Raw genomic sequence first — 16578 nt, 5'->3', positions numbered from 1 at the left:
ATACATGTTAAGAAGAATACAGTAACTATACATGTTAAGAAGAATACAGTAACTATACAGGGTAAGAAGAATACAGTAATTTTACATGGTAAGAAGAATACAGTAACTATACATGTTAAGAAGAATAGAGTAACTATACATGGTAGGAAGAATACAGTAACTATACATGCTAGGAAGAATACAGTAACTATACATGGTAAGAAGAATACAGTAACTATACATGGTAGGAAGAATACAGTAACTTTACATGGTAAGAAGAATACAGTAACTTTACATGGTAAGAAGAATACAGTAATTTTACATGGTAAGAAGAATACAGTAACTATACATGTTAAGAAGAATAGAGTAACTATACATGGTAGGAAGAATACAGTAACTATACATGGTAGGAAGAATACAGTAACTATACATGGTAAGAAGAATACAGTAACTATACATGGTAGGAAGAATACAGTAACTTTACATGGTAAGAAGAATACAGTAACTTTACATGGTAAGAAGAATACAGTAACTATACATGGTAAGAAGAATACAGTAACTATACATGGTAAGAAGAATACAGTAACTTTACAAAGGGGATTATATCATAGCTACTTATGGTAGTTATCCATACTGAGTGGACAAAACATTAAGAACACCTGCTCTTTCCATAACTGACCAGGTGAATCCAGGTGAAAGCTATGATCACTTATTGATGTCACTTGTTAAATCCACTTCAATCAGTGTAGATGAAGGGGAGGAGACAGAGGTTAAAGAAGGATTTTTAAGCCTTAAGACAATTGAGAAATGCATTGTGTACGTATGTCATTCAGAGGGTGAATGGGGCAAGACAAAATATTTAAGGGCCTTTGAACGGGGTCTGGTAGTAGGTGCCAGGCACGCCACTTTGAGTATGTCAAGAACTGCAACGCTGCTGGGTTTTTCACACTCGACAGTTTCTTGTGTGTATCAACAATGGTCCACCACCTAAAGGACATCGAGCCAACTCGACACAACTGTGGGGAAGCATTAGAGTCAAGATGGGCCAGCATCCCGGTGGAACGCTTTAGACACATTGTAGAGTCCCATGAACCGACAAATTGAGGCTGTTCTGAAGGGAAAAACTTAAAAACAGCAAATTTTTCTATATTAGCAGATTGGGTGAGGCCCTCAGATTTTCAGTCGGGCGGTTGTGGATGGGTTATTAGCAGATTGGGTGAGGGCCTCAGATTGTCAGTCGGGTGGTTGTGGATGGGTTATTAGCAGATTGGGTGAGGGCCTCAGATTTTCAGTCGGGCGGTTGTGGATGGGTTATTAGCAGATTGGGTGAGGGCCTCAGATTGTCAGTCGGGTGGTTGTGGATGGGTTATTAGCAGCGGGTGAACAAACAGCTGTCCACAGCACCACTTACAGCTATTATTACCAGGAAAACATCATAAATGAAAGTGGGAAAAAACCAACAAATGAAATAAATAAATCCTAATGTTTTATATGGCTCTATATGATGAAGGATCTGTATTGCTGAGGTCTGTAACGTCCTGTATTCCAGTGCCCGATGACGTCTTCGCCCCCGATTTCATCTGGAGAGGCTCCTATGAGTATAAGAGTCAGAAACAACCGATGACTTTGACAATCACTAGTTTCAACAGCAGCACGGGAATAGTGAACGTGACGCTAAACGACAGCAACATGGAATTCCTGCTGTCTGGTAAGTTATTTATCATGTCACCGTTTTTCTGCTTTTAGTTGTTGTTGTTGATACATGCATGTTGTGGCTGTGTCTCACCGTATTAATCAGTTTACTGTCAGAAATATAATTGGTTGAAAAGAGATCTGTTGTTATCTATGCTGACTCCTCTTTCCTCTCCTCTCCCCTCCTCTCATATCTCCCTTCCCTCTCCTCTCCTTTTCCCTCCCTCCCCTCCCCTCCTCTCCTATCCCCTCCCCTTCCCTCTCCTCTCCTCTCCTCTCCTCTCCTCTCCTCTCCTTTTCCCTTCCCTTCCCTCCTCTCATATCTCCCTCCCCTCCCTTCCTCTCCTATCCCCTCCCCTATCTCCCTTCCCTCCTCTCCTCTCCTATCCCCTCCCCTATCTCCCTTCCCTCCTCTCATATCTCCCTCCCCTTCCCTTCCCTTCCCTCTCCTATCCCCTCCTATCCCCTCCTCTCCTATCCCCTTCCCTTCCCTCTCCCCTCCTCTCCCCTCCTCTCCTATCCCCTTCCTTTCCCTCTTCCCTCCTCTCCCCTCCTCTCCTAACCCCTTCCCTTCCCTCTCCCCTCCTCTCCTATCCCCTTCCCTTCCCTCTCCCCTCCTCTCCCCTCCTCTCCTCTCCTCTCATCTCCCCTCCCCTCCTCTCCCCTCCCCTTCCCTTCCCTCTCCCCTCCCCTTCCCTCTCCCCTCCTCTCCTCTCATCTCCCCTCCTCTCCCCTTCCCTCCCCTCCCCTCCTCTCTCCTCTCCCATCTCCCTTCCCTCTCCTCTCCTCTCCTTTTCCCTCCCCTCCCCTCCCCTCATATCTCCCTCTTTTCCCTCCCCTCCTCTCCCCTCATATCTCCCTCTTTTCCCTCCCCTCCCCTCCCCTCATATCTCCCTCCCTTCCCTCTCCCCTCTTCTCCTCTCATCTCTCCTCCCCTCCTCTCTCCTCTCCTCTAGGAGTGTATAAGAACCGCGAGGCCAGGTTAATGCTCCTGCTGTACCATATGAAAGCCCTGGCCCACAGCACGTATAGCCGGGTTACCGAGGAGACCTGGGCTATGGATGGTTTTGTAAGTACCCTGGAATACACTAGAGTCAGGTATACTGGGGAGGCCGTCAACTCTATTAAAACTATGGAATACCTTCAGTGTGTTACTTTCTACCATGGTTTTCACCATGGTAACATTTACAAAAATATTCATTCAACAACTCTGATGTTGCAAATTGTTTTTATGTTTAAAATCTCTGTGATATTGTATTGAACAGTTAGTATATTGACTATGTTTATGTGTTTAAAATCTCTGTGATATTGTATTGAACAGTTAGTATATTGACTATGTTTATGTGTTTAAAATCTCTGTGATATTGTATTGAACAGTTAGTATATTGACTATGTTTATGTGTTTAAAATCTCTGTGATATTGTATTGAACAGTTAGTATACTGACTATGTTTATGTGTTTAAAATCTCTGTGATATTGTATTGAATAGTTAGTATACTGACTATGTTTATGTGTTTAAAATCTCAGTGATATTGTATTGAATAGTTAGTATACTGAATATGTTTATGTGTTTAAAATCTCTGTGATATTGTATTGAATAGTTAGTATACTGAATATGTTTATGTGTTTAAAATCTCAGTGATATTGTATTGAATAGTTAGTATACTGACTATGTTTATGTGTTTAAAATCTCTGTGATATTGTATTGAATAGTTAGTATACTGACTATGTTTATGTGTTTAAAATCTCTGTGATATTGTATTGAATAGTTAGTATACTGACTAGTTTATGTGTTTAAAATCTCTGTGATATTGTATTGAATAGTTAGTATACTGACTATGTTTATGTGTTTAAAATCTCTGTGATATTGTATTGAATAGTTAGTATACTGACTATGTTTATGTGTTTAAAATCTCTGTGATATTGTATTGAACAGTTAGTATATTGACTATGTTTATACATTTAAAATCTCTGTGATATTGTATTGAACAGTACGGCAGACAGACAGACAGTAACATGGTAGGACTGTACGGCAGACAGACCGTGATATGGTAGGACTGCACGGCAGACAGACAGACAGTAACATGGTAGGACTGTACGGCAGAGAGACAGTAACATGGTAGGACTGTACGGCAGACAGACAGACAGACAGTAACATGGTAGGACTGTACGGCAGACAGACAGTAACATGGTAGGACTGTACAGCAGACGGACAGTAACATGGTAGGACTGTACGGCAGACGGACAGTAACATGGTAGGACTGTACGGCAGACAGACAGTAACATGGTAGGACTGAACGGCAGACAGACAGTAACATGGTAGGACTGTACAGCAGACGGACAGTAACATGGTAAGACTGTACGGCAGACGGACAGTAACATGGTAGGACTGTACGGCAGACAGACAGTGACACAGTAACATGGTAGGACTGTACGGCAGACAGACAGTAACATGGTAGGACTGTACGGCAGACAGACAAACAGACAGTAACATGGTAGGACTGTACGGCAGACAGACCGTAACATGGTAGGACTGTGCGGCAGACAGACAGTAAAATGGTAGGACTGTGCGGCAGACAGACAGTAAAATGGTAAGACTGTACGGCAGACAGACAGTAAAATGGTAGGACTGTACGGCAGACAGACAGTAACATGGTAGGACTGTACGGCAGACGGACAGTAACATGATAGGACTGTACGGCAGACAGACAGACAGTGACATGGTAGGACTGTACGTTAGACAGACAGACAGTAACATGGTAGGTATGTACGGCAGACGGAAAGTAAAATGGTAGGACTGTACGGCAGACAGACAGTAACATGGTAGGACTGTACGGCAGACAGACAGTAACATGGTAGGACTGTACGGCAGACAGACAGTAACATGGTAGGACTGTACGGCAGACAGACAGTAACATGTTAGGACTGTACAGCAGACAGACAGTAACATGGTAGGACTGTACGGCAGACAGACAGTAACATGGTAGGACTGTACGGCAGACGGACAGTAACATGGTAGGACTGTACGGCAGACAGACAGTAACATGGTAGGACTGTACGGCAGACGGACAGTAACATGGTAGGACTGTACGGCAGACAGACAGTAACATGGTAGGACTGTACGGCAGACGGACAGACAGTGACATGGTAGGACTGTACGGCAGACAGACAGTAACATGGTAGAACTGTACGGCAGACAGACAGACAGTAACATGGTAGGACTGTACGGCAGACAGACAGTAACATGGTAGGACTGAACGGCAGACAGACAGTAACATGGTAGGACTGAACGGCAGACAGACAGACAGTAACATGGTTGGACTGTACGGCAGACGGACAGACAGTAACATGGTTGGACTGTACGGCAGACGGACAGACAGTGACATGGTAGGACTGTACGGCAGACGGACAGACAGTGACATGGTAGGACTGTACGGCAGACAGACAGACAGTAACATGGTAGGACTGTACGGCAGACAGACAGACAGTAACATGGTAGGACTGTACGGCAGACAGACAGTAAAATGGTAGGACTGTACGGCAGACAGACAGTAACATGGTAGGACTGTACGGCAGACAGACAGTAACATGGTAGGACTGTACGGCAGACAGACAGTAACATGGTAGGACTGTACGGCAGACAGACAGTAACATGGTAGGACTGTACGGCAGACAGACAGACAGTAACATGGTAGGACTGTACGGCAGACAGACAGTAACATGGTAGGACTGTACGGCAGACAGACAGTAACATGGTAGGACTGTACGGCAGACAGACAGTAACATGGTAGGACTGTACGGCAGACAGACAGACAGACAGACAGTAACATGGTAGGACTGTACGACAGACAGACAGACAGACAGACAGTAACATGGTAGGACTGTACGGCAGACAGACAGTAACATGGTAGGACTGTATGGCAGACAGACAGACAGTAACATGGTAGGACTGTACGGCAGACCGACCGCTTATAAGGAGTTATTGACAGAAGATATCAGTAACTCAGTCATTTCAAAGAGATGGGTTTTACATGTCTGAACAAAGTAGAAGTTCACTGTTTGTCTTTTATCTCCTGTGAAAGGTCTCAGCTGAGCCTGACGGTGGCAGTTATGTATTCCAAGGCTTCATACAGGGGAAGGACTATGGACAGTTCGGGCTGCAGAGACTAGGTAGGTAGGATTTAGAACGAGGCTTCATACAGGGGAAAGACTATGGACCGTTAGGGCTGCAGAGACTAGGTAGGTAGGATTTAGAACGAGGCTTCATACAGGGGAAAGACTATGGACCGTTAGGGCTGCAGAGACTAGGTAGGTAGGATTTACAACGAGGCTTCATACAGGGGAAAGACTATGGACAGTTCGGGCTGCAGAGACTAGGTAGGTAGGACTCAGAACGAGGCTTCATACAGGGGAAAGACTATGGACAGTTCGGGCTGCAGAGACTAGGTAGGTAGGATTTACAACGAGGCTTCATACAGGGAAAAGACTATGGACCGTTTGGGCTGCAGAGACTAGGTAGGTAGGATTTACAACGAGGCTTCATACAGGGGGAAGACTATGGACCGTTTGGGCTGCAGAGACTAGGTAGGTAGGATTTAGAACTACTCGATCGTATCACAACAATTACACATTTGACGATTGTAACCACCAACATTGTGTTGTCATCCTCTTCCTCTTCTTCCTCCTCCTCTTCCTCCTCTGTCTCTTCCTCTTCCTCCTCTTCTTCCTCCTCTTCTTCCTCCTCCTCTTCCTCCTCTTCCTCCTCCTCCTCCTCATCTTCTTCCTCCTCCTCCTCTCCCTCCCCCTCTTCCTCCTCCTCCTCCTCTTCCTCCTCCTCTTCCTCCTCCTCCTGCTCCTGGTTTCTTCCCCATGTAGGTATGAAGGTGAGAGAGATCAACATCACAACTGCAGGTCCTCCTCATGTCACCAACAGTAGCTCTGTGGTCATAGCCATCCTGGTACCTTTCTTTGGTCTCGTGTTGGCAGGCCTGGGATTCTATCTCTACAAACAACGGTATGTAGCTTCGGAAAACCTAGTAATAATAATACACGCCACTTAGCATAGGCTTCTCTCCCACTCCACACAGTGCAGTGAGTGTACAGCGAGCCACACGGGACCACGTCTTGTTAATATTGGTTTGGTTGTGTAAAGAGAAGTGGAACATATTTCAGTTTCCACCGTTCGTAGTGAAGTTCTTGACATTGAGAAGTGGTTGATGCTTTGAAAAACAGCAGCTGTACAGTAGATCGATGGAGTAGTGTTGTCTCACTGACAGATGTGTGTGTGTGTGTGTGTACTCTGTATTGTAGGAAAACAGATCAGACTCAGTACACCGGCTGTTCAGTCCACGAGAACAACAACGGCCAGGCGACGTATGAGAACCCCATGTACGACACCAACACCAAGTCTGCGGAGGGGAAAGTGGTTCGCTTCGACCCCAACCTCAACACCGTATGCACTGTGGTTTGAAGATGTGCGTGTGTGCCAAACGCACCGGGGTTTGACGATGGTGTTGATGGCTTTTGCCGAACAGAAAGCTCGTTCAGAAATGCCGGGCTGGTGTGATGCAACACTCTGCACCGTGGTTTATTGATGGTGTTTGACGTGTGCGACGGACGGAATTTGCTCGAGAGTTCTTTTGGTTTTTCAAAAATTGATGTCTTGTCTTTATAATATCTCTCTGCAACGAGTTTCTGAAGACGGCACGGCCTCGGAAACAGCGAAGCAAAGCACACCTTCAGGAACAATAGTTGTGTGTGTATGGATGATGGATGGGTGAGTCAGCAAGCAGTGTTCAAATGAGACTGTCCTCTTTTAAAAAAATACATCTTCACCTGATTGGTGAAGATATTCCTAAACTACACTCTGAGAGTGATGCTATGTGAATAATGCCCGTCATGTTGGTACACAGAGTTGTTTACGCTCCAGTCAACGCAAACAATGGAGCGTCGTTAAGGCAACCAAATGGAACACTAGTCTTTTCCATTTTGTAGTTCTCAGACCAGGGTTCAAGTACTATTCAATTTCCTTTGGCCTTTGTTCTAGTCTGCCTCGGAGTGCCAGAGAGGTGGAGGGGGTTTGTTCTAGTCTGCCTCGGAGTGCCAGAGAGGTGGAGGGGGTTTGTTCTAGTCTGCCTCGGAGTGCCAGAGAGGTGGAGGGGGTTTGTTCTAGTCTGCCTCGGAGTGCCAGAGAGGTGGAGGGGGTTTGTTCTATGCTGCCTCGGAGTGCCAGAGAGGTGGAGGGGGTTTGTTCTAGTCTGCCTCGGAGTGCCAGAGAGATGGAGGGGGTTTGTTCTAGTCTGCCTCGGAGTGCCAGAGAGGTGGAGGGGGTTTGTTCTAGTCTGCCTCGGAGTGCCAGAGAGATGGAGGGGGTTTGTTCTAGTCTGCCTCGGAGTGCCAGAGAGGTGGAGGGGGTTTGTTCTAGTCTGCCTCGGAGTGCCAGAGAGATGGAGGGGGTTTGTTCTAGTCTGCCTCGGAGTGCCAGAGAGGTGGAGGGGGTTTGTTCTAGTCTGCCTCGGAGTGCCAGAGAGGTGGAGGGGGTTTGTTCTAGTCTGCCTCGGAGTGCCAGAGAGGTGGAGGGGGTTTGTTCTAGTCTGCCTCGGAGTGCCAGAGAGGTGGAGGGGGTTTGTTCTAGTCTGCCTCGGAGTGCCAGAGAGGTGGAGGGGGTTTGTTCTAGTCTGCCTCGGAGTGCCAGAGAGGTGGAGGGGGTTTGTTCTAGTCTGCCTCGGAGTGCCAGAGAGATGGAGGGGGTTTGTTCTAGTCTGCCTCGGAGTGCCAGAGAGATGGAGGGGGTTTGTTCTAGTCTGCCTCGGAGTGCCAGAGAGGTGGAGGGGGTTTGTTCTAGTCTGCCTCGGAGTGCCAGAGAGGTGGAGGGGGTTTGTTCTAGTCTGCCTCGGAGTGCCAGAGAGGTGAAGGGGGTTTGTTCTAGTCTGCCTCGGAGTGCCAGAGAGGTGAAGGGGGTTTGTTCTAGTCTGCCTCGGAGTGCCAGAGAGGTGGAGGGCGTTTGTTCTAGTCTGCCTCGGAGTGCCAGAGAGGTGGAGGGGGTTTGTTCTAGTCTGCCTCGGAGTGCCAGAGAGGTGAAGGGGGTTTGTTCTAGTCTGCCTCGGAGTGCCAGAGAGGTGGAGGGGGTTTGTTCTAGTCTGCCTCGGAGTGCCAGAGAGGTGGAGGGGGTTTGTTCTAGTCTGCCTCGGAGTGCCAGAGAGGTGGAGGGGGTTTGTTCTAGTCTGCCTCGGAGTGCCAGAGAGGTGGAGGGGGTTTGTTCTAGTCTGCCTCGGAGTGCCAGAGAGGTGGAGGGGGTTTGTTCTAGTCTGCCTCGGAGTGCCAGAGAGGTGAAGGGGGTTTGTTCTAGTCTGCCTCGGAGTGCCAGAGAGGTGGAGGGGGTTTGTTCTAGTCTGCCTCGGAGTGCCAGAGAGGTGGAGTGGGTTTGTTCTAGTCTGCCTCGGAGTGCCAGACAGGTGGAGGGGGTTTGGTCTTGTCTTTCTCGGAGTGCCAGAGAGGTGGAGGGGGTTTGTTCTAGTCTGCCTCGGAGTGCCAGAGAGGTGGAGGGGGTTTGTTCTAGTCTGCCTCGGAGTGCCAGAGAGGTGGAGGGGGTTTGTTCTAGTCTGCCTCGGAGTGCCAGAGAGGTGGAGGGGGTTTGTTCTAGTCTGCCTCGGAGTGCCAGAGAGGTGGAGGGGGTTTGTTCTAGTCTGCCTCGGAGTGCCAGAGAGGTGGAGGGGGTTTGTTCTAGTCTGCCTCGGAGTGCCAGAGAGGTGGAGGGGGTTTGTTCTAGTCTGCCTCGGAGTGCCAGAGAGATGGAGGGGGTTTGTTCTAGTCTGCCTCGGAGTGCCAGAGAGGTGAAGGGGCTTTGTCCTTTTGCGACTATTCTTTTTTGGTTCAATTGCGACAAATAAGCTCAATAAAGGCCAAACGATGTATTTTAAATGATATTGATCGATTGATTTGATTTGATTTTATAGGACATATTTAAAATACATATAGAGTTGACTCATTCGTCTGATCACAACAATACAATACAAATGTATCAAACCTTACTTGAACCCAGGTCTGTCTGCTAGTTTTGTTTTTTTCCAGTAGTAGTATGTAGCCCCTCTCTCTGCATGGCTAGGTTTAAATCTGGTTTAAATCTGGTTTAAATCTGATTTAAATCTGATTTAAGAACGTGTCTCAGACTTCAGGCCTCAATCAGATCAACCGTTAACCGGCGATACCAGACACTCACATCGCTGATGTTTTAGCGATGTCGGAGGTGGAACTACTGTTGGAGCTGTCAAATCGGTGAGCAGCTGCTCTTGTGATTATTGTCACGAAGCCACACCCCGCCCCACTCGCGTTAGAAGTTCAGACCGTGAAAGTGTAGGTTATTTATAGAAATTATATAAATCATCAAACTAAATAATGAGGATTTCTATCAGCCTAATCGAGGTGTGGATTATATCTCACATTTTAGTGTTCGAACTTAAACAAGGCTGCATTGGATATCTCTTAATGAGACTCTGTGCAGCCAATGACAAGGTGTAATGCCGGGAGCCCGCTATTGGAGTTGACAGCTCTAAAGCAGTTCCTCCTCCTACACATCAAAACATCAGCTACGAGGATGTTGGCTAAAGCGAATCTGATTGGAAGGTAAGAGTTCCTCTCAGCGTGAGTCGATCAAAGTGATCTGCTCATTTCCCACCCTGTGTGATGTCAGAGAGAGAGGCGGGGAAACAAGAAAGGTTGTCTCGCTCTTTGAATACTGTTCTATACTGCCAGTGTATGTAATATCAATGTACTGGATGCACTCTAACGCCAATGATACTTAAGATTGGATGTGTCACGTGTCTACCCTGACTGAGAACTGAATGATGTGTTATCTGTCTACCCTGACTGAGAACTGAACGATGTGGTATCTGTCTACCCTGACTGAGAACTGAACGATGTGGTATCTGTCTACCCTGACTGAGAACTGAACGATGTGGTATCTGTCTACCCTGACTGAGAACTGAATGATGTGGTATCTGTCTACCCTGACTGAGAACTGAATGATGTGGTATCTGTCTACCCTGACTGAGAACTGAAGGATGTGTTATCTGTCTACCCTGACTGAGAACTGAAGGATGTGGTATCTGTCTACCCTGACTGAGAACTGAATGATGTGTCTCTACCCTGACTGAGAACTGAATGATGTGTTATCTGTCTACCCTGACTGAGAACTGAAGGATGTGGTATCTGTCTACCCTGACTGAGAACTGAATGATGTGTCTCTACCCTGACTGAGAACTGAATGATGTGGTATCTGTCTACCCTGACTGAGAACTGAAGGATGTGTCTCTACCCTGACTGAGAACTGAAGGATGTGGTATCTGTCTACCCTGACTGAGAACTGAATGATGTGGTATCTGTCTACCCTGACTGAGAACTGAAGGATGTGTTATCTGTCTACCCTGACTGAGAACTGAACGATGTGTTATCTGTCTACCCTGACTGAGAACTGAAGGATGTGGTATCTGTCTACCCTGACTGAGAACTGAACGATGTGTTATCTGTCTACCCTGACTGAGAACTGAACGATGTGGTATCTGTCTACCCTGACTGAGAACTGAATGATGTGTTATCTGTCTACCCTGACTGAGAACTGAATGATGTGTTATCTGTCTACCCTGACTGAGAACTGAATGATGTGTTATCTGTCTACCCTGACTGAGAACTGAATGATGTGGTATCTGTCTACCCTGACTGAGAACTGAATGATGTGTTATCTGTCTACCCTGACTGAGAACTGAATGATGTGTTATCTGTCTACCCTGACTGAGAACTGAATGATGTGGTATCTGTCTACCCTGACTGAGAACTGAATGATGTGTTATCTGTCTACCCTGACTGAGAACTAAAGGATGTATCATGTCTCTACCCTGACTGAGAACTGAAGGAGAAATGTTATCATCAAACTACAGTATTTTCTTTGTGTGATGGAGAGAACATGAATTTCCCTTTTTCGGAGTTGAGTGTTTTTTTGGGGGGGGGTGTTTGAGGTAGGTGTGTATCCTCTAGCCCAGGGGTGTCAAACTCATTCCACGGAGGGCCTAGTGTCTGCAGGTTTTTGGTTTATCTTTTCAATAAAGCCCTAGACAACCAGGTGTGGGGAGTTCCTAACTAATTAGTGATGTTAATTCATCAATCAAGTATAGGAGGAGCGAAAACCCGCAGACACTCGGCCCCCCGTGGAATGAGTTAGACACCTGTGCTCTAGCCAATGAGTCTGAGAGAGTTACTGCACATGCTGTACATGTTGCTCTGTGTCTGTCCCATGGATGTTGACTGGAATAAATGGCTGTTTGTTTTTACTGTAACAGGACACTCTTAGAGTAAAAAGGCTCCAACAGGCTTCTTCGGCTGTTCTTCTACACGAACCCCCCCCCCCCAAAAAATCCCAAAAGGCTTCTTCGGCTGTTCTTCTACACGAAACCCCCCCCCCCAAAATCCCAAAAGGCTTCTTCGGCTGTTCTTCTACACGAAAACCCCCCCAAAATCCCAAAAGGCTTCTTCGGCTGTTCTTCTACACGAAAACCCCCCCCAAAATCCCAAAAGGCTTCTTCGGCTGTTCTTCTACACGAAAACCCCCCCAAAATCCCCAAAAGGCTTCTGCAAAGGGTTCTCCCACGGGGGACAGCCAAAGAACCCTTCTGTATTCTAGATCACAACTTTTGTTTGTCTTTTTTTAGAGTCTAGGATCATCGGCCTCCCATTCACATTCCTGTATATTTGCCATTGTCGTCAAATTCTCATCGTTTTTACGTGCCAGTTTCGTCATAACGGAATAAGGAACATTGTAAAATCGTTAAATAAATCCTGACAGTGCCTTGTCAAATATGAATATTGTATAGGCATAGTGTTGAAGAAACCAGGATTATAATGCCATCAGTAACAGTGTGTAAATCATCTATCTTTTATGGGGGGGGTGGTAGGGGCTGAATTTAGCATGATTCCCAAATGGCACCCTATTCCCTATATAGTGCCCTACTTTTGCCCAGAACTCTGTGGGGGCCCTGTTCAAAAGTAGTGCACTACATAGGGAATAGGGTGCCATACTGGGACGTTGATTTACTGTATTTTCTGTCAGCGTTGCTCACGTTGAAGAGAACATGCTGAAGGCAGCTCGTACTTGTGCATGTCTGCCAAAGATGATCACGTCGTAGTAGAGCATTGCTGCTGTAGGTGTTTCTACCGTGTGTATCTTATCTTGTCATTGCAGTAACATTTAGTTGTTGTTTTTTTTGTACATTTATACAGTTTTGGTACTCGATGGCATTCTCTTTGTCAAATGTCTTTTGTTTTATCAATATGTAATATCACAATCTCACATTTTCTTATTGACAACATCGGAAAAATGCATCTGGTATATATTGAAACTTTGTTTAAATCTGGTATATATTGAAACTTTGTCTTAAAGTCAAAGACTTCAAACAAGTTTAGAATGCAATTCACTGTACAAATCGGTAACTAGATTACAATGCTATTCACTGTACAAATCGGTAACTAGATTAGAATGCTATTCACTGTACAAATCGGTAACTAGATTAGAATGCTATTCACTGTACAAATCGGTAACTAGATTAGAATGCTATTCACTGTACAAATCGGTAACTAGATTAGAATGCTATTCACTGTACAAATCGGTAACTAGTTTAGAATGCAATTCACTGTATAAATCAGTAACTAGATTAGAATGCTATTCACTGTATAAATCAGTACTAATCCTAATATAAAACAAATTCAGAGCCAATGAAGATGTATATATATATTCAAACCTTTCGTAAAGAGATATATTTTTATGCAATTAAAGCATTTGTAAGTTATTAAATATGTTGTGTACATTTCCATATGTAAATGTCATGTAAGATTTACAACAAAAAAATGTTTTGTATTTTTTCTTTATTGCCAGTGTATAAATCCTTAATTTATATATAAAACATTTCAACTATAAAGCTTTGTCGTCGCCATTTTGTTTGTAAGGGGATGTATTGGGATGGTGGACAAACACAGTATTTTTTGCAATTGACCGCCAACAGATACTCTCAAAACGTGTCACCTTGATCTGTTTTTGTAAAACCATTTCAGCAAACTAGCAAATTAGCAACTAGCAATTAGCTTTTCTGTTTAGTCTAGCGATTTAGCTTCTCTATTAAGTCTAGCAGTTAGCTTCTGTTTAGTCTAGCAGTTAGCTTCTGTTTAGTCTAGCAGTTAGCTTCTGTTTAGTCTAGCAGTTAGCTTCTGTTTAGTCTAGCAGTTAGCTTCTGTTTAGTCTAGCAGTTAGCTTCTGTTTAGTCTAGCAGGTAGCTTCTGTTTAGACTAGCAGTTAGCTTCTGTTTAGACTAGCAGTTAGCTTCTCTTTAGTCTAGCAGTTAGCTTCTGTTTAGACTAGCAGTTAGCTTCTCTTTAGATTAGCAGTTAGCTTCTCTTTAGATTAGCAGTTAGTTTCTGTTTAGCCTAGCAGTTAGCTTCTGTTTAGACTAGCAGTTAGCTTCTGTTTAGACTAGCAGTTAGCTTCTGTTTAGACTAGCAGTTAGCTTCTGTTTAGACTAGCAGTTAGCTTCTGTTTAGACTAGCAGTTAGCTTCTGTTTAGACTAGCAGTTAGCTTCTCTTTAGTCTAGCAGTTAGCTTCTGTTTAGCCTAGCAGTTAGCTTCTCTTTAGATTAGCAGTTAGCTTCTCTTTAGATTAGCAGTTAGTTTCTGTTTAGCCTAGCAGTTAGCTTCTGTTTAGACTAGCAGTTAGCTTCTGTTTAGACTAGCAGTTAGCTTCTGTTTAGACTAGCAGTTAGCTTCTGTTTAGACTAGCAGGTGGCTTCTGTTTAGACTAGCAGTTAGCTTCTCTATTAAGTCTAGCAGTTAGCTTCTGTTTAGACTAGCAGTTAGTTTCTGTTTAGTCTAGCAGTTAGCTTCTGTTTAGACTAGCAGTTAGCTTCTGTTTAGACTAGCAGTTAGCTTCTGTTTAGTCTAGCAGTTAGCTTCTGTTTAGTCTAGCAGTTAGCTTATGTTTAGTCTAGCAGGTAGCTTCTGTTTAGACTAGCAGTTAGCTTCTGTTTAGACTAGCAGTTAGCTTCTCTTTAGTCTAGCAGTTAGCTTCTGTTTAGACTAGCAGTTAGCTTCTCTTTAGATTAGCAGTTAGCTTCTCTTTAGATTAGCAGTTAGTTTCTGTTTAGCCTAGCAGTTAGCTTCTGTTTAGACTAGCAGTTAGCTTCTGTTTAGACTAGCAGTTAGCTTCTGTTTAGACTAGCAGTTAGCTTCTGTTTAGACTAGCAGTTAGCTTCTGTTTAGACTAGCAGTTAGCTTCTGTTTAGACTAGCAGTTAGCTTCTCTTTAGTCTAGCAGTTAGCTTCTGTTTAGACTAGCAGTTAGCTTCTGTTTAGACTAGCAGTTAGCTTCTCTTTAGTCTAGCAGTTAGCTTCTGTTTAGACTAGCAGTTAGCTTCTCTTTAGATTAGCAGTTAGCTTCTCTTTAGATTAGCAGTTAGTTTCTGTTTAGCCTAGCAGTTAGCTTCTGTTTAGACTAGCAGTTAGCTTCTGTTTAGACTAGCAGTTAGCTTCTGTTTAGACTAGCAGTTAGCTTCTGTTTAGACTAGCAGGTGGCTTCTGTTTAGACTAGCAGTTAGCTTCTCTTTAGATTAGCAGTTAGCTTTTGTTTAGACTAGCAGTTAGTTTCTGTTTAGTCTAGCAGTTAGCTTCTGTTTAGACTAGCAGTTAGCTTCTGTTTAATCTAGCAGTTAGCTTCTGTATAGACTAGCAGGTAGCTTTTCTGTTTAGTCTAGCAGTTAGCTTCTGGTTAGACTAGCAGGTAGCTTCTGTTTAGTCTAGCAGTTGGCTTCTGTTTAGACTAGCAGTTAGCTTCTGTTTAATCTAGCAGTTAGTTTCTGTTTAATCTAGCAGTTAGCTTCTGTTTAGACTAGCAGGTAGCTTTTCTGTTTAGTCTAGCAGGTAGCTTTTCTGTTTAGTCTAGCAGTTAGCTTCTGTTTAGACTAGCAGTTAGCTTCTGTTTAGACTAGCAGGTAGCTTTTCTGTTTAGTCTAGCAGGTAGCTTTTCTGTTTAGACTAGCAGTTAGCTTCTGTTTAGTCTAGCAGTTGGCTTCTGTTTAGACTAGCAGTTCGCTTCTGTTTAGTCTAGCAGTTAGCTTCTGTTTAGACTAGCAGTTAGCTTCTGTTTAGACTAGCAGGTAGCTTCTGTTTAGTCTAGCAGGTAGCTTTTCTGTTTAGTCTAGCAGTTAGCTTCTGTTTAGTCTAGCAGTTAGCTTCTGTTTAGACTAGCAGTTAGCTTCTGTTTAGACTAGCAGGTAGCTTTTCTGTTTAGACTAGCAGTTAGCTTCTGTTTAGTCTAGCAGTTGGCTTCTGTTTAGACTAGCAGTTAGCTTCTGTTTAATCTAGCAGTTAGCTTCTGTTTAGACTAGCAGGTAGCTTTTCTGTTTAGTCTAGCAGGTAGCTTTTCTGTTTAGTCTAGCAGTTAGCTTCTGTTTAGACTAGCAGGTAGCTTCTGTTTAGTCTAGCAGTTCGCTTCTGTTTAGTCTAGCAGTTAGCTTCTGTTTAGACTAGCAGTTAGCTTCTGTTTAGACTAGCAGGTAGCTTCTGTTTAGTCTAGCAGGTAGCTTTTCTGTTTAGTCTAGCAGTTAGCTTCTGTTTAGTCTAGCAGTTAGCTTCTGTTTAGACTAGCAGTTAGCTTCTGTTTAGACTAGCAGGTAGCTTTTCTGTTTAGTCTAGCAGGTAGCTTTTCTGTTTAGACTAGCAGTTAGCTTCTGTTTAGTCTAGCAGTTAGCTTCTGTTTAGACTAGCAGGTAGCTTCTGTTTAGTCTAGCAGGTAGCTTTTCTGTTTAGACTAGCAGGTAGCTTCTGTTTAGTCTAGCAGGTAGCTTTTCTGTTTAGACTAGCAGTTAGCTTCTATTT

At 44.5% G+C, this 16578-nt stretch overlaps 1 protein-coding gene across 1 annotated transcript in view; it reads left to right on the top strand.

Moving 5' to 3' along the window:
- The window catches only part of LOC129837656 (CUB and sushi domain-containing protein 3-like), a 14286-nt gene extending 652 nt beyond the window's left edge, over nucleotides 1–13634 (top strand). The window contains exons 2-6 of the mRNA XM_055903989.1: nucleotides 1529–1687; nucleotides 2628–2740; nucleotides 5754–5841; nucleotides 6547–6685; nucleotides 6982–13634. Coding sequence (XP_055759964.1) covers nucleotides 1600–1687; nucleotides 2628–2740; nucleotides 5754–5841; nucleotides 6547–6685; nucleotides 6982–7141 — 588 coding nt within the window. The 5' untranslated portion in view covers nucleotides 1529–1599 and the 3' untranslated portion in view covers nucleotides 7142–13634. The remainder of the gene's footprint in view (nucleotides 1–1528; nucleotides 1688–2627; nucleotides 2741–5753; nucleotides 5842–6546; nucleotides 6686–6981) is intronic.
- Nucleotides 13635–16578: the final 2944 nt, after the last annotated feature.

This window comes from Salvelinus fontinalis, chromosome 38 (assembly GCF_029448725.1).
Source record: "Salvelinus fontinalis isolate EN_2023a chromosome 38, ASM2944872v1, whole genome shotgun sequence".
Taxonomy (NCBI): domain Eukaryota; kingdom Metazoa; phylum Chordata; class Actinopteri; order Salmoniformes; family Salmonidae; genus Salvelinus; species Salvelinus fontinalis.
This window is presented reverse-complemented; position numbering and strand designations above follow the sequence as displayed.